Here is a 27468-nt window from a genome sequence, read left to right on the forward strand (position 1 = left end):
CAGTTGGCTTTTCATAGCCGAGCATTTAGAGGTCGAGACAGCAGGTGCAGTAGAGAGAGAGAGTCGAAAACAGCAGGTCCGGGACAAGATGAACAGGTCAGGGTTCCCTAGCCGCAGGCAGAGCAGTTGAAACTGGAGCAGCACCATGACCAGGTGGGCTGGGGACAGCCAGGAGTCATCAGGCCAGGTAGTCCTGAGGCATGATCCTAGGGCTCAGGTCCTCCAGGAGGGGAGGGAGAGAGGGTGGCGTTTTACCCTACAATTGACCCATGTTACAATTAGCCCCACTCTCCCCTATGCATTTGCAGGGAATTGCACTGCTGCTAAAAACACAGGGTTTAAAATTGTGCAGTTCGGCATATTTAGGAGTTGAGAAATAAATAAAGTAGGAATGGAATGCTGGGATCGGCCTCTTTTCAACAAAGGCCATTAAAACGGCTGTTTTCGCGATTGCAAGAATTGTTGTGCATTGACTGCTTGCAGAAAATCACGTTCAGAATGAGCAATATGGCTGGTGGCATTGTCATGCTGGAGGGTCATGTCAGGATGAGCCTGCAGGAAGGGTACCACATGAGGGAGGAGGATGTCTTCCCTGTAACGCACAGCATTGAGATTGCCTGTAATGACAACAAACTCAGTCCGATGATGCTGTGACACACCGCCCCAGACCATGACGGACCCTCCACCTCCAAAATCGATCCCGCTCCAGAGTAAACGCAAATCCGACCATCACCCCTGGTGAGACAAAACCACGACTCGTCAGTGAAGAGCACTTTTTACCAGTCCTGTCTGGTCCAGCGACGGTGGGTTTGTGCCCATAGGCGACGTTGTTGCCGGTGATGTCTGGTGAGGACCTGCCTTACAACAGGCCTACAAGCCCTCAGTCCAGCCTCTCTCAGCCTATTGCGGACAGTCTGAGCACTGATGGAGGGATTGTGCGTTCCTGGTGTAACTCGGGCAGTTGTTGTTGCCATCCTGTACCTGTCCCGCAGGTGTGATGTTGGATGTACCGATTCTGTGCAGGTGTTGTTACACGTGGTCTGCCACTGTGAGGACGATCAGCTGTCCGTCCTGTCTCCCTGTAGCGCTGTCTTCAGCGTCTCACAGTACGGACATTGCAATTTATCGCCCTGGCCACATCTGCAGTCCTCATTCCTCCTTGCAGCATGCCTAAGGTACGTTCACGCAGATGAGCAGAGACCCTGGGCATCTTTCTTTTGGTGTTTTTCAGAGTCAGTAGAAAGGCCTCTTTAGTGTCCTAAATGTTCATAACTGTGACATTAATTGCCTAGCGTCTGTAAGCTGTTAGTGTCTTAACGACCGTTCCACAGGTGCATGTTCATTAATTGTTTATGGTTCATTGAACAAGCATGGGAAACAGTGTTTAAACCCTTTACAATTAAAATCTGTGAAGTTATTTGGATTTTTACGAATTATCTTTGAAAGACAGGGTCCTGAAAAAGGGAAGTTTCTTTTTTGCTGAGTTTATATATGGAGACTGTTTAGTCCCAAAAATAAGGGGTGAAATGCATGTAAAGAAATACAATAAAATAAAAATACAAATACAAATGTTTCTTGATCTTTCTTATATCTCTCAGACACTTAAGAACAAACTTCCTTTAAACATTTTTTGGGGGACAATCTGTTGTTCCGTGTATTGAAGCTGTTCAATGCGCTTGTATGGACTAATAGCAGTGAGGCCAAATAATGTTTTGTAAGGGGTCTTTATAATTCGAAATCAAATAACAAAACTATCCTTGGTATGACCATATAGCTTAGTAGAACAGCTACAGTGCTGTTCATTGTTTACGCCCATTTAGCATTGTTCACACCTCTAAAGCTTTAGTCCCACCCATCTCTTAAAGAATTCACATTGGAACAAATGTGAATCTGGCATGTGCTAAAGCAGTGAGGTAGTGCTTTAAAAACTAAGAAAACATTATGTACTTTATTAACTTTAAGTGCTAAAGGTAGTAGCCTACAATTAGGAAAAACTTCAAACACACACACATAAAGGCTTAGTTTAAAACAATATCTAGACATAGGCCTATATCATAAGATCCTTTGAGTAACTTTGGTTCAGGGTAATATAATGATATGAACAAAGGAATCTAGCCTGAGAGCATATTTCTGTCCTGCCCTTTGGAGCAGGACATGTAATATCCATGGCCTTTTCATTGCAAAAGTCCTGATCTTCTAAAAAAATATGTTTGCCGGGTTGTGTCCAGTTCGGGGGATGCTTTCACATCTCTGGGAGGAAGGATGTTAACATTGCACAGCAGCTGAAACCTGGTTCCATCTGAGTGAATGCTCCTTGGCTACAACAACACCAGTCTGCAGACAATTAAAGCTATAAAGGAGGAAAGCAGACCACAATAGAAGACATTAAAACCTTGCATACCAGCAGTAACATTCATTGACCTCCAAGTTTTTTTAAAAACATTTTAGTCATTTTAGCAGACGCTCTTATCCAGAGCGACTTACAGGAGCAATTAGGGTTAAGTGCCTTGCTCAAGGGCACATCGACAGATTTTTCACCTAGTCGGCTCGGGGATTAGAACCAGCGACCTTTCGGTTACTGGCACAACGCTCTTACCCACTAAGCTACCTGCCGCCCTAGTCCAAGCAATAAGCTCAAAGTACAAAGACAAAATACCTGAAGTGTTGTTTGTTCACCCTCGATCATCTCCTTGTACTGGTTTATCCTGAAAGGCAAATTCCAGAAAAATTGGTTAAAACATGAATAAATGCATGTCCTATAGCTTTTTATTGCCTGTTGACTGCTACAGCTGTACTAAAATGCCCTGTACACGCTTAAACACAAAATTACACTGATTGGCCCAAGGGGGGCGCTGCATCATTCGTGGGGGACGACATGTTTACTATTGTTCCAGTAAGGAATAAGAAGGCTCCCTACAGACAAAATCAAATAACTAACCTCCCCCCTTACACTGAACAAAAATATAAACGCAACATGTAAAGTGTTGGTCCCATGTTTAATGAGCTGAAATAAAAGATCCCAGAAATATTCCATACGCACAAAAAGCTTACGTCTCACAAATGTGTGCCCAAATTTGTTTACTTCCTGGTTAGTGAGCATTTCTCCTTTGCCAAGATAATCCTTCCACCTGACAGGTGTGGCATGTCTAGAAGCTGATTAAACAGCCTGATCATTACACAGGAGCACCTTGTGCCGTGGACAATAAAACGTTTTGTCACAACACAATCCCACAGATGTCTCAAGTTTTGAGGGAGTGGGCAATTGGCATGCTGACTGCAGGAATGTCCACTAGAGCTGTTGCCAGAGAATTTAATGTTAATTTCTCTACCATAAGCCTCCTCCAACGTTGTTTTAGAGAATTTCGCAGTACGGCCAACCGGCCTCACAACCGCAGACCACAGGTAACCACGGCAGTCCAGGACCTTCTTCACCTGCGGGATCGTCTGAGACCAGCCACCCAGACAGCTGGATCGACGTGTACGACAGCGTGTTCCAGTTCCGGCCAATATCCAGCAACTTTGCACAGCCATTGAAGAGGAGTGGGACAACATTCCACAGGCCACAATCAACAGCCTGATCAACAAACTATATGCGAAGGAGATCTCTCGCGCTGCATGAGGCAAATGGTGGTCACAACAGATACTGACTGGTTTTCTGATCCACGCCCTTTACTTTGTTTTAAGGTATCTGTGACCAACTGATGCAAATCTGTATTCCCAGTCATGTGAAATCCATGTATTAGGGCCCAATGAATTTATTTCAGTTGACTGATTTCCTTAAATGAACTGTAACTCAGTAAAATCTTTGAAATTGTTGCATTTTGCGTATATATATATATATTTGTTCAGTTTAGATATGTGGTCCGTGTATCTCAGTTGGTAGAGCATGGCGCTTGCAACGCCAGGGTTGTGGGTTCGATTCCCACGGGGGGCCAGTATGAAATATGTATACACTCACTAACTGTAAGTCACTCTGGATAAGAGCGTCTGTTAAATGACTAAAATGTAAATGTAAATATCACATAATGTTCCCTCATAGACAGTACTTTCATCAAACGCTTGTGTGCGTGCATGCTTTCCAGCAAACTTGGAACATTCCCACATGTTATATCTCAGACCGCACTGGGCCGATTTTGAGGAAACTTGGGTGAATAATGCGTCTTCCCATAGAGGTCTGGCATTTACAAAATGACACTGATTGGCCCAAGGCAGGAGCTATAGTAATTAACTGAAATGTATTAGTCACACGGAATATATCAATTGGCATTTTGTACTGGCTGGCATTTTGTATCCCTAATTGACCCAGCATGTAACTTGACATTGTATAGAAATGGTCAAGAAAGCTTGAAAGTAGTGTTTGCTATATTTTAAGTAGGGCGTAATAAATCGTAATAGTGGTTTTGAAACCCCTCTGGTTGTTGTGATTGTGCAACAAAAGAATGGGCAAGTTTATAGAGCCATCCACTGCCCAGGTTGTTTACACAGGTTGCCCTCCTTGTTTATGTGTTCGCTGCCATGCCTCTGGCTTGTATAAGGTCAGGGGGTTAGGGTGGGAGTTAATGCGACCAATGTCATATGACCCAGCCCTCCCTCCCACCCACCCACCCCCCTCCTGACTGCCACAGAACAACAGGGTGACCGAGTCCCAGTGCCGGAACCTGATTGTCTCCCCAGCCTCATATTAGTGCAGGGATTACCAGCTCGCTCCCGTTCTCCATTCATTCCGGACAGTCACTCGCCCTTATCAGCATCAATCTGACACTCTATTTATCTGACGCTGCACCCAGTTCTGCTTGGCTAAGAGAAATGCTCACAAAAAGCCCCAGCCCATCAGCACTTTCTTTGTGGCACCCGGGGCCACAGCTTTTAGTGGCCTGCCTACTCTTCTGTTAATCTAGACCCAGTTTTTTGGACAGTGAGGATTTGTTGTGTGTTCTACTCTGGTTCAAAGTTTCACCGTTGTCCAATTAATTGAAGTTGTTGGTTCTTTACCATTTTTTGTTACTTCTCGTAGTTTTGGATCAGCCTTCATGTGGTTTCACCATAGTTTTCCCACAGCAGCCTCTCTTATGCTTCTTTCCACAAGTTCACACTCTTGAAGAACAGTTTCTGAGCAGGCTCTAGTGGTTTGCAGTGTATCTTGACTTCTCTGGCGTGAAAAAGTGTGATCGAGTTTCTTTATTTTTTACTTTGGAAAAGGGAAGATACCCAAAAACATGGCTTCTTTTAAACTGGATTTTTTGCCTGAGATGATGGTTGACCATTGCTCTTTGAATTCTAGTCCTGTGTAAGTAGTTTATCTTCTTTTTTTTTTAGCAATGGGTTAATAGCCTATTGCTTGTACGGAATATGGGGGGTTCCACGTTGTATTCAGCTGTGTATTTTCAGCTGATGCTCAATTTCTTGATCTGTAGTTTGGTCCCAGCATGTGACTTGACATTTTTTTGCTTACCATAATGTTCCAGTCCAAAACTTGGTGCTTTTAAATTTGATATGTAGGTGTTGGATGGGAAAATGGTAGAAGAGTGAGTTTTCAACAGGTGCATACTCCCCAAGTGTCCCCCATAATGGTTCAGAGTCTGTATTCCGTATGCAGTGCAGTTACATTTTTATAATTTAGCAGCCGCTTTTATCCAGATCGACTTACAATCAGTAGTTATTGTACATGTCAGAGGCTTTAAAACAAGTATGTTTGGCTGAAGTTTATGCATACTGTGGACTACATATTTTGCCATGGTTATCTGTCAATTTCTCTACAGGGAAATCATTAGGAAAGGTTGTTGCTTATTATTTGTTGATCTTGTGTTTTTACTTTTAAAGATCTTTTCATTTTAGCTTAGCTTAGATATAACATACACATTAGGGCTTTAGAGTGGGTTAATGTGAAGTGAATAAATAGGCTACTACCAGTTATTGTCATACATTTTAAACTAAAGCAGGGTTGACCTAATGGTTAGAGCTTAGGGTTGGGCGGTATCCATATTTTCATACCTTACTACCTTGCCTGTGCCATACCGGAGTATACTGTATTACCGGTGATGCACACAAGGGGCGCAATTGTTGTTTTCAAATGTAAACCTCCCCCCCCAAAAAAAAGTATGTTACCAAAATGCTAACAAGTTGCTAACAATTACTAAGGAATTCCAAATAGCGTATATTAGGTAAGTGCTAATGAAGGAATGCGAACATAAACTAATTGCAAGGACAGACCAAAAAAAGTATATCTTTTTTTTGGGTCACATACACCTGATAGGTACAGTGAAATGTTTTTTTTTACAGGGTCAGCCATAGTAGTACGGCGCCCCTAGAGCAAATTAAGGTTAGTGCCTTGCTCAAGAGCACATTGACAGAATTTTCACCTTGACAGCTCGGGTATTCGAACCAGCAACCTTTCGCTTACTGGCCCAACGCTCTAAACGCTAGGCTATCTTTAAAAGTCTACTCTCAGTTTTCTGCATGCACAAAACAAATATTAGACAACAGATCTTAATCAAGGAGGGGATTGTCTCTGCTCTTACCAAGACTCAGAAGCTTGATCTTGCAATAGCCACTTGGCTAGCAAGTTAGCAAACCAAATAAACAACTGGAGGGAATTGATTTGGCACATTTTAGAAAGTTCACTTAATAGTTATAAGATACAGTGCATTCGGAAAGTATTCAGACCCCTTGACTTTTTCCGCATTTTGTTACGTTACAGCCTTATTCTAAAATGGATTAAATTGTTCCCCCCCCCCCCATCAATCTACACACAATACCTCATAATCACAAAGGAAAAACTGGTTTTAGACATTTTTGCAAATGTAACACAAAAAAAAATCGGAAGGTACATTTACATAATTAATCAGACCCTTTACTCAGTACTTTGTTGAAGCACCTTTGGCAGTGATTACAGCCTCGAGTCTTCTTGGGTATGATGCTACAAGCTTGGTTTCTCCCATTTTCTCTGCAGATCCTCTCAAGCGCTGTCAGATTGGATGGGGAGTGTCGCTGCACAGCTATTTTCAGGTCTCTCCAGAGATGTTCGATCGGGTTCAAGTCCGGCTCTGGCTGGGCCACTCAAGGACATTCAGAGACTTGTTCCGAAGCCACTCCTGCGTTGTCTTGGCTGTGTGCTTAGGGTCATTGTCCTGTTGGAAGGTGAACCTTCGCCCCAGTCTGAGGTTCTGAGCGCTCTGGAGCAGGTTTTCATCAAGGATCTCTCTGTACTTTGCTCTGTTCATCTTTCCCTCGATCCAGACTAGTCTCCCAGTCCCTGCCGCTGAACAACATCCCCACAGCAGGATGCTGCCTCAACCATGCTTCACCGTAGGGATGATGCCAGGTTTCCTCCAGTCGTAGACGTGATACTTGGCATTCAGGCCAAAGAGTTTAATCTTGGTTTTATCAGACCATAGAATCTTGTTTCTCATGGTCTCAAAGTCTTTAGGTGCCTTTTGGCAAACTCCAAGCGGGCTGTCATGTGTCTTTTACTGAGGAGTGGCTTCCGTCTGGCCACTCTACCATAAAGGCCTGATTGGTGGAGTGCTGCAGAGATGGTTGTCCTTCTGGAAGGTTCTCCCATCTCCACAGAGGAACTCTAGAACTCTGTCAGGATTACCATCTGGTTCGTGGTCACCTCCCTGACCAAGGCCCTTCTCCCCCGATTGCTCAGTTTGGCCGGGCTGACAGAGCTCCGGAGTTCCTCTGTGGAGATGAGAGAACCTCCAGAAGGACAACCATATCTGCAGCACTCCACCAATAAGGACTTTATGGTAGAGTGGCCAGACGGAAGCCACTCCTCAGTAAAAGGCACATGACAGCCCGCTCTGAGTATGCCAAATGGCACCTAAAGGAATCTCAGACCATGAGAAACAAGATTCTCTGGTCCGATGCAACCAAGATTGAACTCTTTGGCCTGAATGCCAAGCGTCACATCTGGGGGAAACCAGGCACCGCTCATCACCTGGCCGATACCATCCCTACGGTGAAGCATGGTGGTGGCAGCATCATGCGTTGGGGATGTTTTTCAGCGGCAGGGACTGGGAGACTAGTCAGGATCGTGGGAAAGATGAATGGAGCAAAGTACAGAGAGATCCTTGATGAAAACCTGCTCCAGAGCGCTCAGGTCCTCAGACTGGGGTGAAGGTTCACCTTCCAACAGGACAACGGCCCTAAGCACACAGCCAAGACAACGCAGGAGTGGCTTCGGGGCAAGTCTCTGAATGTCCTCGAGTGGAGCCCAGACTTGAACCCGATCGAACCTCTCTGGAGAGACCTGAAAATAGCTGTGCAGTGACACTCCCCATCCAACCTGACAGAGCTTGACAGGATCTGCAGGGAAGAATGGGAGGAACTCCCCAAATACAGGTGTGCCAAGCTTGTAGCGTCATACCCAAGAAGACTCAAGGCTGTAATCGCTGCTGAAGGTGCTTCAACAAAGTACTGAGTAAAGGGTCTTAATACTTATGTAAAAATGATATTTCAGTTTTTTATTTTTAATACATTATTTTTAATACATGTCATTATGGGGTCTTGTGTGTAGATCGATGAGGAAACAAACTAATTTAACTAATTTTAGAATAAAGCTGTAACGTAACAAAATGTGGAAAAACAGAAGGGGTCTGAATATTTTCTGAATGCACTGTGTATCATATCACCCTCAAAAGATTTTCTATCACTTCTTTATCTTTCTCCTCTCCCTCGTTATTTCCTTGATTATGCCACTTTTTTGTTTTGGTTTTAGGGATATCCTCCAACCCTACCTTCTGGCCTATTTGGTAATGGATCATCCTATTATTAATCAGTAGTGCTCACTTATCCCCCCACTTTGGTACCTTTTCAATGGTTCGTTAGCATGAAATGTTCAGTCCTCTTTGAAATCTTTTGTACAATCTGAATAAATCCTACTTACATTTGTCTTTGAAATGTGATATAGGCTTAAACACTGAATTTGATTGGTGTTGGAATGAGCATGGCAAAAGCATAAAAATGCATTCAGAATATAATTAGCCTAGTCAGAATTGGACTACTTTAGTAGGTTAGACAGTCTTGATTGGACTACTGTGATGATATGGAGGTACAGTAGGTGTTTGTCAACCGAAAATCTAGTTGTTTTGTGCTTGCACAAATTCAAAACATTTTTAAATGGCTTTTATATGAATTCATACACATTATGGATTTGACAAGGATGTACTTGATGTAGACTAGTATTATTTTCTTGTTTTGTTCTGTGCAGCCTTCAATATTGCATGAGATGAATCATTGTTTGGTTATGAATGATCAGATCCCCCAAAACAAACTTCACATTCAAGATCCTTCTCTTTAGAGCTGGTCTTAGTTGCATAGGTCAATTCTCTGCTGGTAGTATGCATTTGGTGCTGTATGTTTTTGTATGCATGTTAGAATGTTTCCTCAGTCACATGGCAGATCTTTCAGCTGACACTTAATAACAACTTTACTTGACTACAAGTTATGCAGTGCTACTGAAATAGTCTACACTTGATTGTACCTTTCTACAAAACAGCCTTTGCTCGAAAGATGCCATTTTGTGAAGCTTCCAGCTGCTTAGTGTATTATGCAAATATGTTATTTCCAGCAGGGACATATTTAATGTACCTCTGGGGAAGACTGCTTGTAAATGTAGCTTCTGTTGCCCAAGTTCACATCATGTAGCCATATTATAACAACCGTTCTCTTCTTTCTCTCTCAGGGCAAAGAAGATGAACGGGACCCTGGACCACCCGGACCAGCCCGACATCGATGCCATCAAGATGTTCGTTGGCCAGATCCCACGGTCCTGGGCAGAGGAACAGCTGCGGGAGCTTTTTGAGCCTTACGGCGCCGTCTACGAAATCAATGTGTTGCGTGACAGGAGTCAAAACCCCCCACAGAGCAAAGGTGACAGTGCTGTATTGAGTTCTTCACGAGAGGTGTCCATTACACTTCCCCCCTCACCCTATCCAGAATTCCCTGCCTTTTTTATATATTGGCTGTGTTACTGAATTCTCTGGAATCCTCTTCTCGATAGCTAAACAACCTAAGCGTCTGTGTATTTGCGGGATTCTCTACTTTACTACTCCCTCCCTCTGCTGCCGCAGCATATCAAACAAGCAGGACTCAGACAGGCAGTCTAAATAGCGATTGAATGTTCTTTTTTTTCATTATCATTGCAAACATTGGCTTAGCTGGAGGAAGATGGGCAGTCAAAATGGTAGTGTTCTTTTTTCAGTTTTTTAACAGATGTATGTTATTTGTGGTTAAAACGCAGATAGTTTTTGCTCCAGTGCAATGTGTTGACCGCGCCCTACTTGTGCTACTGCAATATCCTTATTTACAACAGCCCGAGAAGGTTGTAGCCTACATCCTAAATTAGCCTACAAAATATATATATATTTTGGGAATGTTTGTTCAAGTCGCAGGTTTTTATATCAGCTGTTCAGAAATATGAGACTCGGATGTAGGCTAGCCTACATCATGTCGATCAATTGGTTGATAGGAAGGGTTCAGAAGAGGGAGAGAAACGTGAAGGGAGGGGGATGTGTGCGTAAAGTAACACATGTACAGAATGTGTTCTTTAGCTCTGGGGAAGAGGCTGCCGGCGGGGACTGGGGTGGTTACCTTCGGTCACGCAGCCTTAGCCTTTTTAATAAAGGAGGCATAGATGGCCCACCAATACTCTATCAATGTCATTTTGTAATTGAGTAACATTTACCTTGTCTAACAACAGTCTATATCCCCATTCCAAACAGGTTGTTGTTTCATAACATATTACACTCGCAAATCATCATTGGAAGCACAAAATGCCCTTCACAACATGAAAATTCTCCCAGGGGTGAGTAGGTTTGGTAGACGTTTGAACTTCCTCAGTAAATCGAATAGGCAATGTATTGGGTAGCTTGCCAGATTGTAGTACAACAAGTCAGTACTGCTGTTCAGCTTTTATCTCGAGAGATGTAGGGCCCTATAAAATCGGTTGTATTTTTTTCCTGATTACGTTTAGTTTTTTCCCAAATTCCGTTTTCTCCATTTTGTTTTTCCAGGTTTCCATTTCCCGCTGTTTTTTTTCAGGTTTTCCCTCTCAAAATCATCCTTCTTTAAATAGAAAACAACTAAATGGGATGTTCTAAGTCCACAACAATGGTTAAACCACATCAGGAGACTGATTTTGAGGTCTGGATCTTTTGTGTTGTATTTACCCTTTTAATTTCAGTGGCACCTAGGGAGAGGCTGTTGTTTAGCTGTTTTTGTAGAGCACGTGATGATAGTTTACAAAACAAATACTGGATTGATGCAAATAATGATACAGTGGGGAAAAAAAGTATTTAGTCAGCCACCAATTGTGCAAGTTCTCCCACTTGAAAAGATGAGAGAGGCCTGTAATTTTCATCATAGGTACACGTCAACTATGACAGACAAAATGAGAAAAGAAATTCCAGAAAATCACATTGTAGGATTTTTTATGAATTTATTTGCAAATTATGGTGGAAAATAAGTATTTGGTCAGTAACAAAAGTTTCTCAATACTTTGTTATATACCCTTTGTTGACAATTACACAGGTCAAACGTTTTCTGTAAGTCTTCACAAAGTTTTCACACACTGTTGCTGGTATTTTGGCCCATTCCTCCATGCAGATTTCTTCTAGAGCAGTGATGTTTTGGGGCTGTCGCTGGGCAACACGGACTTTCAACTCCCTCCAAATATTTTCTATGGGGTTGAGATCTGGAGACTGGCTAGGCCACTCCAGGACCTTGAAATGCTTCTTACGAAGCCACTCCTTCGTTGCCCGGGCGGTGTGTTTGGGATCATTGTCATGCTGAAAGACCCAGCCACGTTTCATCTTCAATGCCCTTGCTGATGGAAGGAGGTTTTCACTCAAAATCTCACGATACATGGCCCCATTCATTCTTTCCTTTACACGGATCAGTCGTCCTGATCCCTTTGCAGAAAAACAGCCCCAAAGCATGATGTTTCCACCCCCATGCTTCACAGTAGGTATGGTGTTCTTTGGATGCAACTCAGCATTCTTTGTCCTCCAAACACGACGAGTTGAGTTTTTACCAAAAAGTTCTATTTTGGTTTCATCTGACCATATGACATTCTCCCAATCCTCTTCTGGATCATCCAAATGCACTCTAGCAAACTTCAGACGGGCCTGGACATGTACTGGCTTAAGCAGGGGGACACGTCTGGCACTGCAGGATTTGAGTCCCTGGCGGCGTAGTGTGTTACTGATGGTAGGCTTTGTTACTTTGGTCCCAGCTCTCTGCAGGTTATTCACTAGGTCCCCCTGTGTGGTTCTGGGATTTTTGCTCACCGTTCTTGTGATCATTTTGACCCCACGGGGTGAGATCTTGCGTGGAGCTCCAGATCGAGGGAGATTATCAGTGGTCTTGTATGTCTTCCATTTCCTAATAATTGCTCCCACAGTTGATTTCTTCAAACCAAGCTGCTTACCTATTGCAGATTCAGTCTTTCCAGTCTGGTGCAGGTCTACAATTTTGTTTCTGGTGTCCTTTGACAGCTCTTTGGTCTTGGCCATAATGGAGTTTGGAGTGTGACTGTTTGAGGTTGTGGACAGGTGTCTTTTATACTGATAACAAGTTCAAACAGGTGCCATTAATACAGGTAACGAGTGGAGGACAGAGGAGCCTCTTAAAGAAGAAGTTACAGGTCTGTGAGAGCCAGAAATCTTGCTTGTTTGTAGGTGACCAAATACTTATTTTCCACCATAATTTGCAAATAAATTCATTAAAAATCCTACAATGTGATTTTCTGGAAAAACATTTCTCAATTTGTCTGTCATAGTTGACGTGTACCTATGATGAAAATTACAGGCCTCTCTCATCTTTTTAAGTGGGAGAACTTGCACAATTGGTGGCTGACTAAATACTTGTTTTCCCCACTGTATTTTTCTGCCAGGTAAGCATAGGCTACATTGTAGTTAACATTTAATTGAGAAGGTTTTTGGGAAAGCCTTTCCATCTACCAGAACACCGCACATACAGTCAGGGGGAATTCTCGTTGCCTCTTCAGGAAGTTGCAGGAAATACGCATTACTGATGCATTCTGTTCATGTCTTATGATAAACTTGTGCAAATGTAAATAATTTTCAATACAATTAGTTGATTCCCTGCTAAGTTCAATACAATATTGTTGAATTCCGTTTTAATGTCTGGATTCCGTCTGTGTTCTCAGCATCGCAGATTTTATAGGGCCCTAGAGATGCCAACCACACATATTCATTTAAACCTACCAAGGCAGTCTCTGTCAGCGCTTCTTGCTTCCTTTAAATTCAATGTCTTTCCTCAACAGATGCATCACCCTATTCAGATGAAGCCAGCTGACAGTGAGAAGAATAATGGTGAGTATAGCTACATGGCAGGGGAGACTGTTGGATGGTGTGGTAATTTGTTTTTATGTTGAAGCCCTATCTCTTAGAAGCTGCCCTTGTTGTTGTATGTTGTCTCTAATGCAGTTACTCATTGTTTGATGAAACAACCTTTTCTTCTTCATTGTCTTATTCAGCGGTGGAAGACAGGAAGTTGTTCATAGGAATGATATCGAAAAAGTGTAATGAGAATGACATCAGACTTATGTTCTCGCCGTACGGACAGATTGAGGAATGTAGAATACTACGTGGGCCGGATGGACTGAGCCGTGGTGAGGCAGATTCAGTTCACCTTTCATCCTCATCGTCATCCACACACACCTTCAACAAGACGCACCCAAACACACATACACATTTACTCTATCAGTTATACTATGAGGACTAGTCATTGTTTTAACATTCATCTCTCTACATGCGGTACATACACTCCCACACACTCACTCTAAAATAGTTGCAAACAGATGGGTGATAAGTCATTACTCTCATTTGTCCTTTTATGTACAAATCTCACACATCTTCCATACAAATCCTTTCACAGAAAATGTGACAATCTCAAGGTCATCACTTTATCATTCTAGATGTAGCATATTGACTAAGTTCTAGTAATTGATGAGCCACATATCTGTTTGACACTGTTCCAAGTGTGTTTTTTGGGGGCTGTTTAACTAAATCAAGAACTTACCAGACTCCATAGCATGCTGCAATCTGGGCTGTATGCTTTCCATTATCTGTTTCTAAATGCTGTCAGGAGTCAGGACCGTGTATGTCAACCATTTACGAGTTGTTCCCCTTCTGCAGGTTGTGCGTTTATCACTTTTACAGCAAGGCAGATGGCACAGTCAACAATCAAATCGATGCACCAATCACAAACTATGGAGGTAAGCATTGAACCTGCACACCTCCCATCCCTCTGAAACAGAGAATCTACACTGAACAAAAATATAAACGGAACATGTAAAGTGTTGGTCCCATGTTTCATGAGCTGAAACAAAAGATCCCAGAAATGTTCCATACGCACAAAAATATTATTTCTCTAAAAATGTGTGGACAACTTTGTTAGCATTTCTCCTTTGCCAAGATAATCCATCCATCTGACAGGTGTGGCATATCAATAAGCTAATTAAACAGCATGATCATTACACAGGTGCACCTTGTACTGGGGACAATAAAAGGCAATTTCGAAATGTGTAGTTTTGTCACACAACACCACATATTATGGTATGGGCAGGCATTAGCTACGGACAATGAACAAAATAGAATTTTACCGATGTCAGTTTGAATGCACAGAGATACCGTGACGAGATCCTGAGGCCCATTGTCGTGCCATTCATCCACCGCCATCACCTCATGTTTCAGCATAATAATGCACGGCCCCATGTCACAAGGATCTGTACACAATTCCTGGAAGCTGAAAATGGCCCAATTCTCCCATGGCCTGCATACTCACCAGATGTCACCCATTGAGCATGTTTGGGATGCTCTGGATTGATGTGTGCATCAGCGTCTTCCCGCCAATATCCAGCAACATCGCACAGCCATTGAAGAAGAGTGGGACAACATTCCACAAGCCATAATCAACAGCCTGATCAACTCTATGCGAAGGAGATGTGTCGCGCTGCATGAGGCAAATGGTGGACACACCAGATACTGACTGTTTTTCTGATCGACGCCCCTACCTTTTTTTAAGGTGTCCGTGACCAACAGATGCATGTCTGTATTCCAGGTCATGTGAAATCCATAGATTAGGGCCTAATAAATGTATTTCAATTGTCTGATTTCCTTATATGAACTACAACTCAGTAAAATCTTAGAACTTGTTGCATGTTGCGTTTATATCTTTGTTCAGTATAACATAACCTGCTGTTATCCTCTATGCCTTGCTTACAGTTGAAGTCGGAAGTTTACATACACCTTAGCCAAATACATTTCAACTCAGTTTTTCACAATTCCTGACATTTAATCCTAGTAAAAATTCCCTGTTTTAGGTCAGTTAGGATCACCACTTTATTTTAAGAATGTGAAAATGTCAGAATAATAGTAGAGAGTGATTTATTTCAGCTTTTATTTCTTTCATCACATTCCCAGTGGGTCAGAAGTTTACATACACTCAATTAGTATTTGGTAGCATTGCCATTAAATTGTTTAACCTGGGTCAAACGTTTCCGGTAGCCTTTCACAAGCTTCCCACAATAAGTTGGGTGAATTTTGGCCCATTCCTCCTGACAGAGCTGGTGTAACTGAGTCAGGTTTGTAGGCCTCCTTGCTCGTACACGCTTTTTCAGTTCTGCCCACAAATTTTCTATAGGATTGAGGTCAGGGCTTTGTGATGGCCACTCCAATACCTTGACTTTGTTGTCCTTAAGCCATTTTGCCACAACTTTGGAAGTATGCTTGGGGTCATTGTCCATTTGGAAGACCCATTTGCGACCAAGCTTTAACTTCCTGACTGATGTCTTGAAATGTTGCTTCAATATATCCACATAATGTTCCTTCCTCATGATGCAATCTATTTTGTGAAGTGCACCAGTCCCTCCTGCAGCAAAGCACCCCCACAGGATGATGCTGCCACCCCAGTGCTTCACGGTTGGGATGGTGTTCTTCGGCTTGCAAGCTGCACCCTTTTTCCTCCAAACATAACGATGGTCATTATGGCCAAACAGTTCTATTTTTGTTTCATCAGACCAGAGGACATTTCTCCAAAAAGTACGATCTTTGTCCCCATGTGCAGTTGCAAACCGTAGTCTGTCTTTTTTATGGCGGTTTTGGAGCAGTGGCTTCTTCCTTGCTGAGCGGCCTTTCAGGTTATGTCGATATAGGACTCGTTTTACTGTGGATATAGATACTTTTGTACCTGTTTCCTCCAGCATCTTCACAAGGTCCTTTGCTGTTGTTCTGGGATTGATTTGCTTCTAAAGCCATGACATCATTTTCTGGAATTTTCCAAATTGTTTAAAGGCACAGTCAACTTAGTGTATGTAAACGTCTGACCCACTGGAATTGTGATACAGTGAATTATAGGTGAAATAATCTGTCTGTAAACAATTGTTGGAAAAATTACTTGTGTCATGCACAAAGTAGATGTCCTAACCGACTTGCAAAACTATAGTTTGTTAACAAGAAATTTGTGGAGTGGTTGAAAAACTAGTTTTAATGAGTCCAACCTAAGTGTATGTAAACTTCCGACTTCAACTGTATATGATTGGTTGGCTAAAGGGCCCATTACTCAAGTAATGCCATTTTGAAATTGCTGTTATCGTGCTAGAGGAATATCGAAGATAGTTTTCAAATGACACCATTTGTTGTCTGTCCCAACTTTTTAGGGCTGCTCGTCTCCCATCGTAGTGAAGTTTGCCGACACGCAGAAGGACAAGGAGCAGAAGCGCATCGCCCAGCAGCTTCAGCAGCAGATGCAGCAGCTCAACGCTGCCTCAATGTGGGGGAATCTGACCGGGCTCAACTCTCTGGGCCCACAGTATCTGGCAGTAAGTGACCACCTCCTCCTGCACGATCCACAGCAGAGTTTTGGAAAGGCCCGTGGCTTGGCTTCAAGCCCTTGTTAATGTTCCAGTTTAGAAATTGACCGATTTTTAGGTTCAAATTTCCAGAGTTAGGTATTCAGGACAAAGCTTAGCTTGTTTGTGTTTGCAAGCAAATTAAGGTTTGGGCTGCAATTGGCTACAATCTGAAGTTTGTTCTAGAAAGATGAGGGTTACAGCTGGGACACATTAAAGTGCACTGCTGTTTGGCAGACTGGTTTAGACAGTCTCTAGATCAGGGGTGTCAAACACATTTTTCCCCGGGGGCAGCATTCGGTCTACATAGAGGTCCAGAGGGACGCACTGAAAATGTGTTATTTCATCGGCGTCAAAATTAAATGTAGGTCCAATATCATTTCTACACAGTTTCGATTCGGTTTTCATAATTTAAAAGTATATTGAGTTCGCAGTGTGGTGCCAGGTAAACAACCTCTCCCTCAACGCCGGCAAGACAAAGGAGCTGATCATGGACTACAGGAAACGGAGGGCCGAGCACGCCCCCATCCACATCGACGGGGCAGTAGTGGAGTGGTTCGAGAGCTTCAAGTTCCTCGGTGTCCACATCACTAAGGAATGATCATGGTCCACACACACCAACACAGTCGTGAAGACGGCACAACAATGCCTCTTCCCCCTCAGGAGGCTGAAAATATTCGGCATGGGCCCTCAGATCCTCAAAAAGTTCTACAGCTGCACCATTGAGCATCTTGACTGCCTGCAGCACCGCTTGGTATGGCAACTGCTTGGCATCCGACCGCAAGGCGCTACAGAGGGTAGTGCGTACGGCCCAGTACATCACTGCGGCCGAGCTCCCTGCCATCCAGGACCTTTATACCAGGCGTGTCAGAGAAATTGTCAGACTTCAGCCACCCAAGTCATAGACTGTTCTCTCTGCTACCGCACGGCAAGCGGTACCGATTAGGGTTGCATGGCGGGAACCCGGTTATTGAGATTTACTGCCCAAAACCACTCCCTTTTCCTGGGATAAATAACTGTGAGAAACCGGTAAATTATCATAAATTATTTATATCAACAGCATGACATGAAATGGAACTGTTAAATTATATGCAATGTCTAAATCTTGCTTCTCTGCAGTCTTCTCTCTGCTCTCTGTATGATCAATCATCAACGCTTATGTTGGGGACAGACAGCCCATCTCAGTATGGAGCGCAGTTCACAATGCATGTAGACCTATCATCTCATCATGGTATCTTTTTTCTTGTGACAGGTAGGCCTACATTTGCTGCAGCATAGCCTATACTACAGTAATATAAAGACCGAATGCATGTCTAATATACATCTGGCTTTTATTGTTTTATTGTAAATATGTTGTTATTGCAGCTGCAGAGTTTTTTAAAACAGCCTATCACTCGAATATTGTTGCCTTGAATTAGAGCATGCGCGAGCGGTCTCTCCCTCTCTCCATCAATTGTTGCCTACCAATTCCATTCAAATTGCATCCAAAATAGATAATCCCGTTCAGGATATATATAATACACACGCACACATACAGTGCATTCGGAAAGTATTCAGACCCCTTGACTTTTTTCACATTTTGTTACGTTACAGCCTTATTCTAAAATGGATTACATTGTTTTTTCCCCCTCATCAATCTACACACAATACCACATAATGACAAAGCATTAACAGTTTTTTTTTATTTTTTATGTTGGCTAATTTATGTATAAAAAAAATGAAATGTCACATTTTCAGACCCTTTACCCAGTACTTTGTTGAAGCACCTTTGGCAGCGATTACAGCCTTGAGTCTTCTTGGGTATGATGCTGCAAGCTTAACACACCTGTATTTGGGGAGTTTCTCCCATTCTTCTCTGCAGATCCTCTCAAGCTCTGTCAGGTTTGATGGGGAGTGTCACTGCACAGCTATTTTCAGGACTCTCCAGAGGGGTTCGATCAGGGTCAAGCCGGGCTCTGGCTGGGCCACTCAAGGACATTCAGAGACTTGTCTCGAAGCCACTCCTGCGTTGTCTTGGCTGTGTGCTTAGGGTCATTGTCCTGTTGGAAGGTGAACCTTCGCCCCAGTCTGAGGTCCTGAGCGCTCTGGAGCAGTTTTTCATCAAGGATCTCTCTGTACTTTGCTCCGTTCATCTTTCCCTCGATCCTTACTAGTCTCCCAGTCCCTGCTGCTGAAAAACATCCCCAAAGCATGATGCTGCCACCACCATGCTTCACGGTAGGGATGGTGCCAGGTTTCCTCCAGACTTGATGCTTGGCATTCAGGCCAAAGAGTTGAATCTTGGTTTCATCAGACCAGAGAATCTTGTTTCTCATGGTCTGAGAGGTGCCTTTTGGCAAACTCCAAGCGGGCTGTCATGTGCCTTTCACTGAGGAGTGGCTTCCGTCTGGCCACTCTACCATAAAGGCCTGATTGGTGGTTGTCCTTCTGGAAGGTTTTCCCATCTCCACAGAGGAACTCTGGAGCTCTGTCAGAGTGACCATCGGGTTCTTGGTCACCTCCCTGACCAAGGCCCTTCTCCCCCGATTTCTCAGTTTGGCCGGGCGGCCACCTAGGAAGAGTCTTGGTGGTTCCAAACTTCTTTCATTTAAGATTGATGGAGGCCCCTGTGTTCTTGGGGTCCCTCAATGCTGCAGACGTTTTTTGGTATCCTTCCCCAGATCTGTTCCTCGACACATTCCTGTCTCGGAGCTCTACGGACAATTCCTTTGACCTCATGGCTTGGTTTTTGCTCTGACATGCACTGTCAACTGTGGGACCTTTATATAGACAGGTGTGTGCCTTTCCAAATCATGTCCAATCAATTGAATTTACAGGTGGACTCCAAGTTGTTGAAACAGCTCAAGGATGATCAATGGAAACAGGATGCACCTGAGCTCAATTTTTGAGTCTCATAGCAAAGGGTCTGAATACTTATGTAAATAAGGTATTTCTGTTTTTTATTTTGAATCGATTTGCAAAAAAAATCTAAAAACCTGTTTTTTTAATCCAGTTTGGAATAAGCCTGTAACGTAACAAAATGTGGAAAAAGGGAAGGGGTCTGAATACTTTCCGAATGCTCTGTACTTAGCTACATCTATGGGCTTTTCTGTTTTTCTGTTGTGCGTAATGCGCAGTCGCCTATATCTCATATGTATTGGATAACGGCACAATCATTTGGGCTTTTTTGGAATTGGGATTATATGATTTATTTTTTATGTAGGGCTCAATTTAAATGTATGGCTCATCAGGCTCAGGTAGCATCGGGCTTGAATTTTCGATCAAAACTCTAATCAAATCCAGACATAACTGCTAAATAGTTAGTCCGGGTATGCTATTTGGTTAACTATTTAACTGTCTGCATTGACCCTTCTTGCACTAACTCTTTTGATTCACATATGCTGCTGCTACTGTTTATTATATATCCTGTTGCCTAGTCACTTTATCGCTACCTATATGTACATATCTACCTCAATTACCTCGTACCCCTGCACATCGACTCTGTACTGGTACACCGTGTATATAGCCAAGTTATCGTTACTCATTGTGTATTTATTCCTTGTGTTATTTGTCTTATTATTTGTCTATTTATATTCCTGCATTGTTGGGAAGGGCCCGTAAGTAAGAATTTCACTTTTAATCTACACCTGTTGTTTACGAAGCATGTGACAAATAATGTGATTTGTTTCAGTTTTTGTATTTATTTTTAAAAACCACCTGCGGGCCGGATTGGACCACCTCACGGGCCGTATGTTTGACACCCCTGCCCTAGAGCATTGCCAACTGGAGGTTGTCAATTTGTTATAAGACTTGATTTGACATATGGTTTCCATTGATTGAACATGGTTAGTTTTGCCTCGGAAGTATTCTCCCTGACGTTAGGGAGTAGACCCATTATCTGATTCTTCTGTATGAGTCTTTGGGCCATTTCATGAATGCTTTGACAGGTTAGATGAAGACCCATTTTCTGCATCCAGCCAGCTCCCTCCCTCCTTGCTTGTGTTTGGTTTGCTGTGTTTCTAGACAGATGTTAGACATTTATATTTGCATCGTTGCCAATTATTTATGTTGGATGGCCATCTAGTCTCAACTCATCTAAAGACCTGATATGTTTTCAATTGGCTTCTCTAATTCTGAATGAGGAGTTGATCTCCTTACCCTCCAATTTTGTGGCCAGTCCAATATAGACGGCAGAGCTTTCTACAATGCTGTTAGTGCTGCTCCATGGGTGTGCTGTGAAAATCTTCCAACCTCTTCCTTTTCTTCACTGTCTTGCCTTCCATTTAAATCCTCTTAACTCCCATTTCATCCCACTCAGTGTTTCTCAGCATCGTTTTTTCTGGATTCGTTTTTTCACCTTCTCTTTTCTCTGTGATTCTTCCCATCTCTTCATCACCAACATTTACACCTCCACACTTTCCTGTCCATTTTCCCTTCATCTGTCCTCCTCACCCACTTTACCTTTTTTCTCTCTGTCTCTCTCTGCTATTTCTTTCCTGAAAGCACAGTCCTGGATGCAGTCCTGACCCTTTGTGTTCTCTGTTTTGGTGTAATGTCTAGCTTTATTTACAGCTTCTCCAGCAGTCTGCCTCCTCTGGGAATGCCCTCAACAACCTTCACCCCATGTCTGGTATGTCAGGTAAAAACAAAGACATTTCCCACCCCTTCCCCCTTTCCATTCTTACACCTGCACGCTAAATGTGTTTTCCTCCACATCCAACTGCCATCTGTAATGTGCTTGGTGAAGATGTGCATTATTGATACTGCTGCGTGCATCATTCTCTGCATGCCTGAACTCCAAGTCATTTGTTCAGTGTGTTTGTGTCTAGCAGTGGTGAGGGACCATGTTCAAATCCTGCTCCTCATATATTAATCGAATTTTGAGCTGTAACGCGATGCCACCAGGAAACTCCAGACGTAAACACTAACAGACAAACTGGTGTTTTTTATCTGGTTTCTAGCAGTGTGTCTGCTGCAGCGAGTGGCTACTGATCGAATTCATCATGTCAAAAACTGAGCAATTAATGTTTTAATACCTGATTTTCATTCCAGTATGATAACCACAGGATATGTCATGGGGCAAGCTACAATTATTCAAGATTTAAGAAGCCTGCTTTAACTTCATATTGAAACTTTGAGTTGATTCAAAATGTTTACCAAAGTTAGCTCATTATCCCTCTTCTTGACTTACCCCACAGATCACTGCATTGTTGTATCGGCTTTCTGTGTGTTTTGGCCAGTGCTCTAGTTGTGTTGATTGACTAAGCTGTTATAGAAGTTTGTACTTTTGCCTCCCATCTCACCCATTTCGGTTTGTGTTGGAAAGGTACCTGCAACTCTCTGCTTTAAGCTTTACATGCTGTCAAACAAACACAGTGATTGCATGATCCTAGTTTGGACTCAGTGTAGCCTATATATTGACCTAAGTGAGATCTAGGTTCCATTGCCCGTATTAAGTGCAGATTATGCGTGTGTCTCAGGGCTGAATGCCATGCAGAACCTGGCTGCTCTGGCAGCGGCGGCCAGCGCCACACAGGCCACGCCCACGGGCAGCAGCGCTCTCACCACCTCTAGCAGTCCCCTCAGCGTGCTCACCAGCTCAGGTACGGGTACTGGACATCAGGCACACTCATCATGGGACGCCTACAAGGGTTGGTCCCACTTTTTATCTCCTTTATAACCTTTCCTCATGTTGCCTTCCCATCCCTAGTCTCTGCATTCAATCTGTTCCCTGGTCTGTGAATTAAGACTTTGAAGTCCTACTAGCGGAGTCAAATGGTTGCATTTTCCTCTTAAGTGATTAATTGTTTTGGGGTTGACTCATCTCCACAGCAGGATCGTCACCCACATCCTGTAACAACAACTCAGGGAACCCCATGGCCTCCTTAGGGGCGCTGCAGTCGTTGGCCGCAGGGGCTGGAGCTGGCCTCAACATGGGCTCACTTGCAGGTTAGCATACTCAAACATATTTGTATGAATTAATTTACCACAAATATATTACCTCAAATGTGAAGAGTGCATGATACATATACAAGGTATTCTAGTCCTAATCTTGTAACAGAGCTCCTGTGTCTAGGGATGGCAGCCCTGAACGGCGGTCTAGGCAGCGGGGGCCTGTCGAATGGAACTGGTAGCACCATGGAGGCCCTTACCCAGGCCTACTCTGGGATCCAGCAGTACGCTGCTGCTGCCCTCCCCAGCCTCTACAACCAGAGCCTGCTCTCCCAACAGAGTGTCAGTGCTGCAGGAAGCCAGAAGGAAGGCAAGTAGGGGGATGGAGATGGGGCATAGAAGGGTTGGACTTGGGGATGGGGAGATTTGTGTTAACTCAAATGTCTGTTCTACAGGGCTCACATGCTACGCTGTGATTTATGTTTGAATGTAGTACTAGTGCAAGGGATATTAAGAGCTTAGGGATAGGTTAAATAATTTGTGATGTGACCATAGTGTGGGATATTGGTGAAAATATGTATTGTCACCTGCTGAGGGTTCTGTCTTGTTTTAAATATGCTGCAACAGCAAGCGACAGTCGGAGCACCGGTAAGATTTAATTGCAACACTCTGAAATGTTTTCACAGTACTAGTTGTTGAAAATGTCATTTTAAAATGAGCTAAAATCCATATCAGAAGGCTCCTCGGATAACATTTTGAAATGCTATTAATCTGTCAAAAACAAAATTGTTGCCTCTGGCTTAGTTGTATCCATTGCCATCTTGTTGTGTCAGACATTTTAATAAATGATTTCCTGCTCCCTTAAGGCCCTGAGGGAGCCAACTTGTTCATCTACCACCTCCCCCAGGAGTTTGGAGACCAGGACCTGCTCCAGATGTTCATGCCCTTTGGCAACGTTATTTCCGCTAAGGTGTTCATTGACAAGCAGACCAACCTCAGCAAGTGTTTTGGTAAGCTGGAGGATGGGGTAAACAGCACATCACTAGTAAGGCTGTGTATATAGTGTCTTCTTATTATGAAGGCAAGGATTGATTTGTATCTTGCATATGACTTTTATCTGGATTCTCTTACAGGCTTTGTGAGTTACGACAATCCAGTCTCATCACAGGCCGCCATTCAGTCGATGAACGGTTTCCAAATTGGTATGAAGCGACTAAAGGTGCAGCTGAAGCGATCCAAAAATGACAGCAAGCCATACTGAGTGCTTTATCTCTCAATTGGACTTGGTTAGGAAATGTTTTTTTCTGGTAAGTGGAGTGTGAATAAGAAACTAAAACCCTGCTGCAAACCCTTACCCTCTCCTCATTCTTCCCTCTCCCTTTGCGCATTACAAGATTACCGCTTTGCTGGGGTCACTCCTTTTTATTCTCTGTATTAACAAACGCAAGCAGAAAACAAAAACAACATGCATAATGATGTTAAATATATGATTTTGTCAACTGAAACTGGATACTTACATTCTGGTTTGGTTTTTAATTTTTCTTTTTTAAACAATTGTATTTTTTAATTTAAGTTAAGGTGTCATTAGTTTGCTGTGTAAAAGTTAAGTCATAATGATGTTGCACAATGACAGCCAGTTGCCAAAATATCCCCTTGATTTTTACCCATGCTCCCACCACCACCTAATCCTGCCCCATGCCCCCTGACCACACTCCAAATTAATCCCATCATAACCAAACCATCCCCATGGTTGCATTCTTAAACTGATACAGTACATTAGGACACTGAGCGTCATGCAGAGCCTTCAGAAAACTGCCAATTTTGAAATGAGGATGGACAGACCATGCACCGGATAATGGAAAGAAAACAATAGCTGTTTGCCAACTTCAATTATCTACATGTACGCAAGATCTGACTTCACTCCAGCAGATGAGCCATTTAAAAAAAATATATAAGTTGCCTGAAAAGTCTATTTGTGATGCTGTACCAGGAATACATTGCATACAGTAGGCTTTTACTTATTATTTATATTTTTGTTTGTTTGTTTATTTATTTATTTATTCAACAACCAACAAGAAGCTTGAATTTCTGTTCTCAACGTTATATTTTGGAGCAAAATATAATTTTTTACAACTGAATGAATTGATTCGTAAGACGTCAGCAGTATTGCCTTGAATGGTTTTGTGAGATATTTAACTTGCAAACCTCTTGATTTGTCTCAGGACAATGTCACAACGCCACACCCTTGCTTCAGGCATGTAGTGTAGTTTATCTAAAATACTTCACCCTTTTTTCAATTGAATATCTGATAGAGAATATGGGGTCCTGCATCATTAACAGATACTGTGCTGAATGTGTGTGAAGGGAGCAGTAATTGGGTCCTACATTAAGTTTTAATGGACACAGCTGCTAAGGTGTCATCTGGCTTGAGTAATTTTATTCCCCACCTGTCAGATGTGTAAATTTGGCCTTCTGTCTACTGCTTCCCTTCACAGGTCTTTTAAGTGACGAACAGTAACTTTAATTGTGGCAATAACTTATATAGTCTCTACTCTGCCATGATCTTTAACTTCAAACGAGCATTCCGCCCCATTTAGAATATTCACATTCGATCGATTTCCTTTCTGTTTTTAGCTGTCAGTTCAAGTAGAACATCAGTCCTACTTCTAACACTAAATGGAATATCACTTGGCATTTTAGGCTTGCAGCAATAGTGAGTGTCCTGGAAAAGATGTTCAAAAAGTACAACATTGTGGCCTTTCGAAGTTAACATTTGTCAAATTCATCCTAAATTATCCAATCATCTACTAATTACTGATGCAAAAATAATGCTCTAAGTAGATATTATAATTTATTTTATTATTATTTTTTATCCTCTGTGTTAACCAAAATGTTTTGTAATTATTCATCATCCGCAGTTCAAGTAGTCTGCTCTACCTCTCAGAGCTGGTTAGATGAGACTACTCCCTCAAAATACTGGCTTCCCTGCAGATTTTTATTCCAGTGTTTGTATTTATTATTGACTAAAAACGCTAGCATTTCATGATTGGCGACGTTAAATAAATGTTAATCACTACAACAAACACAGTAATCAGTTTCTTAGACTTCCATTAACTTATGAAGTGTTTTAATAGCAATGGAAAGAAACAATTGTCCAGATGATATATATTACAAAACTATTATGCCTTTTCTATTTTTATAGAGGTTTTATACTTCTCCTGAGTGTCGGGAACTATTTATTGCCTACGTTATTTCTCTGAATTAAAATGATTGTTTCAAGAATCTTCAACAGTATTTTGTAGAATCCTAATGTGACGTTGGTTACTACATTTAAATATGTGAGGTTTTAACTACTGACCTGTGTAGCCCTATTCAAGTGTTTATTGTTAATGTGCCAGAAGTGACAATTTTGTATGGAACTGTCAGTGAGTAGGATTTGCCAGTGCTGCTAAAGATTTCGAAACTGTAGTCCCCTTCCATTTTAAGAATGGAACATATTACAGGGAAAATCTATATTTATTTGAGTTCAACCTAGATGTGTGCCTATTTAACTATCATTTCCATGTGCATAACAATACCAACTGAGAAAATAGGCTTAAGCAGGGTTACTGCAGGGTTAAGTCCAGGATATTTGCTGCCATTAAAATAAGTCCAAAGACTGAATCTCAACTGATGGGGGCACATAGTTGTACGTTGTTATTGTACATTAAGTAAACCATCACTGTTACTTTGCTGTACATCTCGTAAAACATTTTTGTATGAAAGGCATCGTTCTGAGTAAGCATACAGAGGTGGAATCCTTAAGAATAGTAGCAGATTATGGTAGAGAACATGAGAAGATGCCAAACAGACTAATGCAGTCTTAAAGTTTTATAGCTTAAACTTTTTACTCATTTGTTATATCAAATGTCTGAAGTTTGTTTGCGCTGTCTTTACTTACCCTTTCTGTATTGTATTGACAAACTGCCTCCTTATTTAAAAAGAAAGTTACCTCCTTGCCACTTAAAGTACAGATACTGTACTTCACTCAGTTTTGTAGTGTGCCCTCGAGAAAAGCTCCTTTGCTGTGGATATAAGTTAGCTGCATTGTATTGCATATGATGGAATTATGAACAGATAAAGCACAAAACCAAAAGAGAAATGTTGACAGATTGGTTGACAATCAGCTCTCATAGATCATTCTAGCAAAGTGATAAAGCACAATTAATCTAATATTGCTGGCTCATAACCCAGGTGACTATCATTGCAAGCAATGAATATTAAAAAATGGCATTTTTTACAATCAGTAAGGAAATTATAAAAGCACATTGGGACAGACGGAGCTAAACCCCTTGGGGGGATTATTTTCTGAAATTGGAATACTACCGATCATTTATTTATTTTATTTTTGACTACTGTATTAAAAATCCTTAAACGTAATACTAAGTCACAAATGTTGATTGTACAGTAGTAGGCAGTCAGTGTGGTGTCTCGGTGGTGTTGTGTCCTGTAAGTTTTCACCTCAATTCTCAGTTCGCATGTTGCTTGTGTTCCCCCTCTGTCCTCTCACCCTTTCGCCTCTTCTGTCTAAATTAAATGTTCTGTGTTTAGATTGTGTATCTGGTAGTGACCCCCCCCCCTCCCTTCCCCATGCAAAGATAATCATTCATGATTTTCTTTTTTCTTCCCTCTCCTTTTTCCGTTGTTGCTTTAACCTAGGTTTGTCTCCCTGTTTTGTT

The 27468-nt window shown here is 42.3% G+C and overlaps 1 protein-coding gene and 1 long non-coding RNA gene across 23 annotated transcripts in view; one reads left to right on the plus strand and one right to left on the minus strand.

The window, feature by feature from the left end:
- Window positions 1-27468, plus strand: part of LOC311128686 (CUGBP Elav-like family member 1) — a 47446-nt gene that overhangs the window by 17574 nt on the left and 2404 nt on the right. For 2 of the 22 annotated variants that reach the window (XM_084160898.1, XM_084160911.1), the window contains 12 exons: window positions 9689-9876; window positions 10728-10810; window positions 13292-13340; window positions 13505-13639; window positions 14166-14245; window positions 16688-16849; window positions 21419-21497; window positions 22339-22509; window positions 22691-22807; window positions 22920-23120; window positions 23617-23760; window positions 23884-24057. In XM_084160898.1, coding sequence (XP_084017024.1) covers window positions 9689-9876; window positions 10728-10810; window positions 13292-13340; window positions 13505-13639; window positions 14166-14245; window positions 16688-16849; window positions 21419-21497; window positions 22339-22509; window positions 22691-22807; window positions 22920-23120; window positions 23617-23760; window positions 23884-24011 — 1537 coding nt within the window. In that variant the 3' untranslated portion in view covers window positions 24012-24057. Of the gene's footprint in view, window positions 1-9688; window positions 9877-10727; window positions 10811-13291; window positions 13341-13504; window positions 13640-14165; window positions 14246-16687; window positions 16850-21418; window positions 21498-22338; window positions 22510-22690; window positions 22808-22919; window positions 23121-23616; window positions 23761-23883; window positions 24058-27468 lie in introns of those variants that run through there. The other 20 variants (XM_084160916.1, XM_084160917.1, XM_084160909.1 and 17 more) reach the window with 20 other exon arrangements.
- On the minus strand, window positions 1706-27458 carry LOC311128688. Its single transcript, XR_014613222.1, has 3 exons — window positions 27251-27458; window positions 2657-2705; window positions 1706-2350 (listed from the first exon to the last, which is right to left on the minus strand). It is a non-coding gene; the product is annotated as an uncharacterized lncRNA (long non-coding RNA).

This window comes from Coregonus lavaretus (genome assembly GCF_964263955.1).
Source record: "Coregonus lavaretus genome assembly, chromosome: 4".
Lineage (NCBI taxonomy): Eukaryota > Metazoa > Chordata > Actinopteri > Salmoniformes > Salmonidae > Coregonus > Coregonus lavaretus.